Here is a 9,611-nt window from a genome sequence, read left to right on the forward strand (position 1 = left end):
AAGAGCGGTTAGGGTATGGTTACGCCCAAGTAGGAAATACACAATGTTCACCCCCTAATCATTTATTTTTTACCAAAAAAAAGTAGTTGTTAAATATATCTCACAAAATAGCAATAGAGAGCTTTAGTTATGGAAAGCTATGGAAAACTTTAGTTGTTAAATATATCTCACAAAATAGTTATGGAAAGCTAAAGTTTTGAAGCTTTTGCCCTCAAGCTTCTATTCATTCAGCATTTGTGTTGGTAAATTAAGCCAAAACACTTTTTTATAATGTAATTAAGTTTTAGTTTTTAGTGTCAATAAATTGTCTAAGAAGTTCACTTGAAGATACAAGAAAGCTGCTCAAAGTTTTACTTAAAACAGTGCCAAATTTGCTGTCTCGACCAGTGGCAACTGCAGGAAATCTTTTCAGGGTGTTTCTTAACAAGCATAAATTACACAATCTAATAAAAAAAAATTTGATATATTCACAACAACAACAATCAAAAAACATGCAAATACATAAAATTTACAATTTCTTTCTACGAGTTTTCATATTTTGAATTGTTGCATAATAGTCTCATTATCAATGCTACAAGCTACATCTTTTTCAATATACACAACCAAGCAATCATTTATCCATTGATCTCCCATTCGATTTCGCAGTTCATTCTTTATATATTTCATTGTTGAAAAACTTTTTTCTATTGTTGCAGCAGCAACTGTAAGGGTCAAAGCTAGCTTTACAAGCAAATAGACTAATGGATAAGTTTCGTGCTTCCTTCTACTCACTAACTTTTCAGCAAGTTCACTAACTCCTTCAAACTCTAGAAAGAAGTTATTGCTGCGCATATAAAAAATGTAATTCTGCAATTGAGAGTCAAGTGCCGAAATATCTGTCCTAAGAAAATCAAAGGGATAGAACTTAGCTAGACGTATCAACTTTTCCTTATCAAAAACCACAAATGAATTACTTGGATTCAAGCAAGCCATACAAAGTAGCAAATCGGTATTTGCCTCAAAAAATCAGTTGTTAAACTCTTGAAGTTGCATATCTATGACTGTGTAGAATAGCTCAACACGATAATGATATAAATTTGTATTTTGTTGGGTGTTGTGTTGCGGCCTCCCACTAACTACAAATATCGCTTCCATGTCCAAGATATGAATATCATGTGAGGTACAAAATGAAGATACTTAAGCCAATAAAGATGTCCATTCATCATCTCTCATCACTTGCAACCGTTGCTTAGACACTTTAACAAGATCCATAGCATTTACTATATCTTGATTTTTTTTTTTTTTTTGCAATGCTATTGACAACTCATTTGTGATCCTTAAAATATTTTTCATCAAGTGAAGAGCAAAGAAAAATTCAAAAGATAGAATTGACCTCATAATAGATTGAGCTTCAACTTTTTGGTCGGAGAAGCCATCTTCTTCAATAATCTCAAGTACATCAATAACAGCAGAGAACATCAAAACCAAGTTGAGAATAGTCTCATAATATGATCCCCAACGTGTATCACTAGGATGTTTAAGATTTGTCTCTTGATTCAAACCTTGCCCACTTCTACGTACACCATTCTCTAAATCTTCTTTAATTTTGGCAAATTGTGTATCTCGAAGAGCATCTCGTCTTTTATAAGAGCCTCTAAAAACAGTTACTAAATTACTAACCACATAAAAAAATTCAGCAATGTTAATGTGATTTTTAGCAACAGCAACAAGTGTTAATTGAAGTTGATGAGCAAAACAATGGACATAAAATGCTTACTGGTTTTCTTTCAAAATTAAAGTTTTGAGACCATTGATATCACCTTGCATATTACTAGCCCCGTCATAACCTTGCTCACGTAGGTTCGATAAACTCAAATTATGTTCACAAAGTAAACATTCAATAGTATGTTTCAGTGACAAAGTAGTAGTACTTGCTACATGTACAATACCAAAGAATCGCTCTATAATAATTCCTTCTTTGTTTACATAATGAAGAGTGAGGGCCATTTGTTCTTTCACTGAGATATCATGTGACTCATCAACTAATATTGAAAAGAACCCATTGTCAAGATCCTTGATGATGGCTTTAGATGTTTCACGTGCAATTGCATTCACAATATCTTTTCGAATATCAGGGTGGGTAAGCTTGCAATTTTTCGGAGCTTTTTGCAACACTTCATTGATAGATTCATTGTGATCTCCCAAAAATTGTAGAAGCTTAAGGAAATTTCCTTTATCACTTAAACCTTGAGATTCATCGTGACCACGAAAAGCTAATCCCCGGCATAAAAGGAATCATATGCAATCAACTATTGCATTTAATTGAACCCGATATTCAATTTTATCTTGATTTGATTGCTTAACAAAAATACTTTGAATGTGTTGCTTTTCCTTCAATAGATCTTCACTCTTCTTGACAGCTTGGTTATGAGCACTATTAACTCCTCCAACATGAGAATTTAACTTATCTTTCTAATTTCAAAGTTTGAATCCCTTCGTTACAAAAGTGTCACCTTCTCCTTGCTTACCAACATCTTGGCCAAATAGGTAGCAATAAAAACAAAATATTGCATCCTTGTCTACACTTTATTCCAACCAGTATCTATTTTTATACCATTTGGATATAAATTGACAGGGCTTTCTAGAAAAATATGATATAGGGTAATCATCACTATGTAAAACAGGTTGACAAGGGCATTTTGTTAAATAATATCTTCTTATTTCATCATGATGATTAGGATGATAAGATGATATTTTTTCTCGTAGCCCAGGATCTGAAGAAAGATTCTCTAAGTTAAAGTCAACACGAATTCACTTAGATGATGAAGATGAATCTTGCGCAGGAGCTAAATCTTGGGTATGTGGTTTTCTTATCAAATATTTGCCCATAATTCTAGCAAAATAATAAATAATAAACTATAAGTTTATTTGAAATATTAATAAAATTATTAATTATTGTTGTTTAGTTGTTTTATTAATTTGTTTGTCTTTTATAAACTATAATTTGTTATATTATTGTTTCATTAATTATAAAATTATTAATTATTATTTAGCCTAACATAATTTAATTTATTTATCTTTTATAATGAATTGGTTAATTATATTGCTTTAATTATTATTGTTTAGCGTAACAATAAACTATATTGCTTTAATTTGTTTGTCATTAATTATATTGCTTTAATTTGTTATATTGTTTAGTCCCTTGTGCACATTATACTAAAAGAGCCAAACATTATACATCCTATGTGTAGCATAATAATTAAAGCAGTGTAATGTGCAGCGCACATTACACTGCTTTAATTATTGTTTACCCGGCCCCATGTGCCCATCAGCCCATCTACCCCCACCCCCACTCAACAGACAAGCACAAGCCGTCCCCCAATCACAACCTGCCAATCAGAAAATTTCACAATTACAATACACATTACACTAAAAGACAATCAATATCTCACTAACACCAATACCAATACCAACACACACTGACCAACAGCAACAGAAAAGATAAAGCCAAAAAACAAGCAAAAAGCAAAATAAAGTAGAGTAAAGATTGGTTCTCAAAAAAAAAAAAAGAGTAAAGATTCGGCTAGCCAATCAGAGTCTTACAATTCAAAAGAGAGAGAGAGAGAGAGAGAGTTACTGAGTTAGACAACTTAGACTAGAGTAAAGAGAGAGAAAGAGAGACATCAGACAATCATATTTTTCATTTCAGAGAGAGAGAGAGAGAGAGAGACTGAAAGAGAGTTAGAGAGAAAAAGAGAGAGAAATACCTTGAGGCCGAGCACTGGAGCAGCCGAGAGCGATCTGCGATTTGCAATTTACGATCTGTGTCAAGGGGCAAGCAACGAGCGACGACGAGGGGTGAGCGAGCGACCATGAGGGACGAGCAAGCGACGACGACTTGACAAGGACGACGAGCGAGCTACGGCGATGACGGGCGAGCTGCGCCTACAAGCGATGTAACCGTGGGTTTGTTTTGCTCTGGGGTTTGGTTTTGGTTTACTCTGTATTGGTTTTTTTTTTTTTGATAAACACCTCTCTATTGCAGTATTGGGGTTTGGTTTGCTTTTGCTCTGTATAGATTGTATTGGGGTTTGGTTTTCTCTGCCAACGACTTGACCGTGGGTTTGATTTCTGATTTGCTCTGTACTGGTTTTTTTTTTTTTTTTTTTGTGTGAGAATCCATGGGTTTGCTACCTTTGTATTATGTTGGGCTTGCCATAGGCAATGGGCTTGGCTCTGTTACAATTTTATTTTATTTTATTTTTCAGATTTTAGTTCATTTTTTTTTTGAGTTTTTTTTTTTTTGGTTGAAAGTAGAACAGATAAATTTTTTTTTTTTTTAAATTGAGGGTGTTCCTAATTTTTTGATTGATTTTATTTTATTTTTCAGATTTTAGTTCATTTTTTTTTTGAGTTTTTTTTTTTTTGGTTGAAAGTAGAACAGATAAATTTTTTTTTTTTTTAAATTGAGGGTGTTCCTAATTTTGTGATTGAGGGTGTTCCTAATATGGATTAAATATAATTTTTTTTAGGTTAGGGTGTTCCTGGGAACACCCTGACCTGTACGTGGCGCTGCCACTGGTCTCGACACCAACTTAACACAAGCCAATTGATTGAGAATCCTAAATTCTTAGTTTCATTTTTGATGACATGGCAATCTTGATATTTGTACACTAGGGTTTTTGGATTACTTAAATAGTACATTTCAGAGCTGTCATCATTAGAGATCTGAGAGAACTCATGTGTGACCTCATAGTGAGAGATTCCATGATCTAGGAGCACATTATACTAAAGAACTGGTTGTGATCTTGTTCGCTTAGGGTTTTGCACCAAGCTAAGTTTTTAGAGCTACAAAGTCCAGTGTTGGTCATTTAAAAATTGTTGCACCTTCAACCTTCATCAATCAAACCGTGATTGTATGAAGTGAATCACAAATTGGATATTTGTGAACCAAATCGATTCACCGATCACGTGAAGAGCAGTCTAATTAAGTTGGAGTTGCACTCAATAGTTCAATAGGTTCTACTATAGGTCGCAATTTTGGGATTTGGAATATTCCTTATTGTTGTAACTTCAATCTTCATAATGAATTTTTCAAAGCAATGATGACTTTTAGATATCACCCATTGAGATTTTTCCCGTTAGAGTTTTCCCTATAGTCACCATATCTTCCATGTCTTGAAATTTATTTTTCCTTGCATTAGACTCTACATTGACAATGTAGTTGTGCATTAATTAATTGAATTGAACCTTTGCATAAATTGAATTTAATTATTTAACTTAGGTAATTGCTTAATTCAGTTGAGGTCATACCTAAACCCAACAAAAATAGTGAAATATTGGTAATGTCATATAACTTTTTATTAAAAGTGATGATACACAAAATTGTTAGTGAGTTGATTATCTACACGCGCACCAATTAGGGTACTTGAAGAATAAAGGAATTAGAAACTTACAAAGAGCATCAATGGGGTGCCGGCCAAAGGTTCTCTGAATGTTAAGTTAATGACAGAAGAATTTCCAATAACTCAAAAGTGTCTAAGCTAGAAATTTCATGTACCTTAAGGAATAGGAAAATTGGTGCTTATATAGTGGTATAGAGCTGACCAGGATCCCTTGAATGTAGGATCTTTCCTTGTAAAGAAGATATGGAGCTAAATCCCCAAGGTCTTAGGACTTTACTTCCCATACTAGGAGGATATGAATATGTAGTAGGGTTTTTGGATGTGGTGTGCAAGTTTTTTCCATATAGGGTGACATGAGTGGAGAACACCCAAAATGCTATGGGACTAAGTGCACCCACCTGTCGATATGCAAATTAACCCATTGGGTGCTCTCAGTCTTGATGACGGAGGTATGTGCGATATTGTGTGACCGATGAGTCTCAAGGAGACTGAAGGAGCTGTTTGTCCTGACGGGTCTTAAGGAGATTGAAGGAGCTATTTGTCTCAACGAGTAAAGAAGAGTTAGAAAATTTTCTTGGTCAAAAATACCCCTATCAAAAAGAAATCCCATGCCCATAAAACAACAACAACAATAATAAACATTACCATCAATTTAATTATTTAAATTTAATAATTATTATTTATAAAAAAAAAAAAATTGTAACACTTTATATTATCTTTTTTGGTCATTTCTCACATTTTGGTATGGGTTTTTAAAAAAAACCCGAAGCGGGTCCGGGTCAGGTCCGGATTTTATAAAAAACCCGGCCTGAACCCGGACCCGAACCCAGACCCTGCTCTGGCCCGGTTATTTTGAAATTACTAAAACCCCATATATATATATATATATATATAGCTACAAACTAACCCTAACTCCCTCATTTTAACTCTGAGCTCACGCCTCCCCCTCAATCCTTCACATAAGCACAGCGCGTCACTTTCATGCTCACAGCGCCTGCGCCTCACTCTCACACCTCAAAAGCAAGCATTCACTGGGAGGTATATGAATTTTTTTTTATGCTCGGCTTCTTACATACCTGTGTTGCTTTAATGGGTTTTCGTTTTTTTAAGGTGTGGAGGTATATAACATTTGTTTGTAGTTGCAGGTCACTTCTCGGATCTTAACCTCCAAATCCACACAACTTTCTCTCTCTCTTATAATGTCCAAGCAAAAATAATTCACAATTGGAGACTGAGAAGCTGTTCGTGCAAAAAAGGAAGAGATGGTGGGGGGTGGTGGGCCCGATTCAAGCAAGTTTGATGAGAAGAGAACCCACAGATTTATGAGTTGGATATTATTACTCTCTAGAGCATCCAAACAAATCCAATTTATCAAGCATTATTCTCAACGGGACACTTTAAGATCATGATTATAGTGATTTGAAGGAATATTGTTTAATTTCTTTTTTAAACATTTGGGTCGGCGGATCTGCATCTTGATCCAAGTTCTGTATTGTCGCTGGTGGCAAGAACTTGATGGAGACAAGCAGGTGTCATCGGCGTCGGCACAACAGTTAGAAGAGGCATGGCCGTACAATTGGATGTTAGATCTTTTTTTTTTCTTTTTTTTTTAAAATAACTAAAATACATAAAATAATATAAAATGATGAAAATCTGGCTTGTCAATTAATTTTTCCTAAATTGGTGATGTGGTATCATTATTTTAAATTGGGCTTCAATTCAAAATTTTTTTTTTTGGTTGGGCCACGATTTGGGACACGGATTGGGCCCAAATCTGACAGGGCTTAATGGGGCCCACGGGGCTAGTGGGGCCTGGTAGAGCGGGTCTAGGACTCGAGAAAAAAACCCGTTTAATAAACAGGCCGGGTTCGGGCCGTGGGTCTTGGCCCGTGAGTCGGGTCCGGGAATGAAAAAACTCGGCCCGAACTCAACCCATTGCCATTCCTAGAATTTTAAGTTGATGAACTTTAGTAGTAGAGCTTTTGTGATATAAAACTTAAACAAACCAAAAAAAAAAAAAAAAAAAAAAACTTTTTAGAGCTTTAAGTGTTTGACAAATTATAGTGAACTAGCATGTAACCAATGCAAAGGCATGAATGTAATAAAAATTAAACATAATTTTTATTATAAAAATATAAATAATTAGTGAAATTATTTTAAAAAATAGCATGTAAGACATGCATACGTATGAATACATTTAAAAATAAACACTATTTTTATCATAAAAATATAAATAATTAGTCAAATTATTATTTTTTAAATGTAAACGTAATTAGTTACATATTAAAATTCTAACCTAAATTTAATACCACTTATGATAATTTTTTTTTCTAATTTTTAATAAGATAGAACATGTGGTGATCTTTGTTATGTATATGTGATTGATTTTTTTTTTTTAAATTTTATAATTCATTAATATTAGATTCTTAGTATTTTATACTCATTAACTCACTAAATTTAGATACATGGCACAAAAATGGATTTTAATCTCAAATTCTAATTGAACTTTTTCTAAGTTTTGCCTATTAATATATATGTAGATTGCGTTTTAAAACTTTAGATTTATAAAGTATGAATAGTGTGGGGCCAGAAAGTCAGGCAGCCTCGGCCCACTTCAAACCAGGCCTAGAGGCCCATTCCGAGGATGCATGTGGGGTCCGAGGATAAAAGTACGATGTCAAGGCCCCCAAGGAACAAGTCCGAGGACGACCCCGTCCTCGGACATCCGAGACCTTAGAAGTACACAAGCACCACACCACCAAGGGGGGTCTTCTTGAATATCTGAAGAGGAAAGTGCAAGTGCCACGCGTCGACAACGGGAGCACGGTGGAGGAGCAAGTCTAAGACGAGCTATCACCTCCACATTAAATGCCCACAACTAACGTCCTGGCCGTATTAATGAGGAGGGGATTACAGAACAGTGTTGCCTTGGTTGCCGCAACCCACAGGAAGAATGGGAAGGTGGCTGATGGGACAGGTACTCAAGTGGTGGCCTGGTTGCTCAACAAATGTAGGGCTGGGATCAATGGGGAAAGGAGTATATAATGTAAGGGACCCCTCTTAAGAGGGGGGAGAGGAACAGTTGTAACGAATCACAAAGGAAGTCATAAGAACAGCAAGCTCGCCGGAGAAAGGCCGAGGAGCATCATTGTTCGCGTTCATCTAAGAACTACCACGCATGGTCATTGCACCCCTTACTAGGGCCTAGTTCTTGACCCCGTTCTCTACAAATTAATTGCAGGGCTAACTGGGCTTGGGTCCACTCCCGTAACACATTGGGAGGCCTGAACCTAGTCCCTACAATTGGCACCATATGTGGGAAGAACTCATGCATCAGTAAGGACAACAGCCAGGCATAGTAGGGTCAGACCCTCACCAAGGGAGTTCCCATCGGCACGAACCGGCTAGATCCCAACGTCCGAATAACTATGGTGACACTGGGCACGGCCAAAACGAGGAGAACGGACGATTTCGAGAAGGAAGCGTGCATACCTCACAAACTAGTGAAAGACACACATATAGAAGCGGCCGCATGCCTCAGAGGCGCGATAATGGCTCGGCCACGCGATCGCAAGAGGATAAGAGTCACGCATCCTAGAGACAGGACGGTAAGGTGGCCATGCAGCGAGAGATAGATGATTTGAAGAGAAAGCTGCGCCATGCACAGCAAAGGCAATCTGAGCCCAGCCCTGACTTACCCTCTAACGACAAAAATGATGACGACTACAGGCAAAGGTCGAGAACACCCCTAAGCGAAACTTTCTCCCACGAGGATGAGCGCTACCAGAGACGTAAGCGTGGCAGCCCAGCCCCTAGGGGCTTAGGAAGTGACGCCATGAGCAAGGCATTGGACCGGCTCTCCATATCGCCCTTTACGTGTCGTATAAAAGAGGCAGCGCTCCCTCGGCGGTTCCAGCAGCCAACCTTCACCGTTTACAATGGCAAAACGGACCCCGTGGAGCACGTGAGCCAGTTCAACCAGAGGATGGCTATCCACTCTAAGGACGAGGCGCTGATGTGCAAAGTCTTCCCGTCCAGCTTGGGACCTGTGGTAATGCTGTGGTTCAACGGCTTGAGGACGAATTTCGTAGACTCGTACAGACAGCTGACCCAGGCCTTTGGTTCCCGTTTTGTTACAAATAGTAGACCTCCTCGGCCCATGAGCGCGTTGCTGTCCCTGACCATGCGCGACGACGAGACCCTCAAGGCTTACTCGGACAAGTATTG

At 37.2% G+C, this 9,611-nt stretch overlaps 1 protein-coding gene and 1 long non-coding RNA gene across 2 annotated transcripts; one reads left to right on the plus strand and one right to left on the minus strand.

Annotated features, from left to right (window-relative positions):
* Positions 1 to 531: 531 nt before the first annotated feature.
* Positions 532 to 3,853, minus strand: LOC112040558 (uncharacterized). The gene is made up of 5 exons (XM_024073444.2): positions 3,799 to 3,853; positions 3,291 to 3,368; positions 1,757 to 2,252; positions 1,373 to 1,633; positions 532 to 823 (listed from the first exon to the last, which is right to left on the minus strand). Exons 1-5 carry the CDS (start codon positions 3,851 to 3,853, stop codon positions 532 to 534), a joined length of 1,182 nt encoding a protein of 393 aa, XP_023929212.2.
* Positions 3,854 to 6,296: 2,443 nt separating this feature from the next.
* LOC136066484 (uncharacterized) lies at positions 6,297 to 7,049 on the plus strand. The gene is made up of 2 exons (XR_010627972.1): positions 6,297 to 6,422; positions 6,530 to 7,049. It is a non-coding gene; the product is annotated as an uncharacterized LOC136066484 (long non-coding RNA).
* Positions 7,050 to 9,611: the final 2,562 nt, after the last annotated feature.

Source organism: Quercus suber, unplaced genomic scaffold, assembly GCF_002906115.3.
Source record: "Quercus suber isolate HL8 unplaced genomic scaffold, Cork oak 2.0 scaffold_36, whole genome shotgun sequence".
NCBI classification, from domain to species: Eukaryota; Viridiplantae; Streptophyta; class Magnoliopsida; order Fagales; family Fagaceae; genus Quercus; species Quercus suber.

Coding starts and splice junctions, on each gene's coding strand:
- LOC112040558 (XM_024073444.2), bottom strand. CDS start 3,853: ATGGTCGCTCGCTCACCCCTCGTCGTCGCTCGTTGCTTGCCCCTTGAC. Junction 2,253..3,290: donor TGATGGGCACATGGGGCCGG/GTAAACAATAAT, acceptor GCCGGGGATTAG/CTTTTCGTGGTCACGATGAA. Junction 1,634..1,756: donor TTAATTTTGAAAGAAAACCA/GTAAGCATTTTA, acceptor AACTGTTTTTAG/AGGCTCTTATAAAAGACGAG.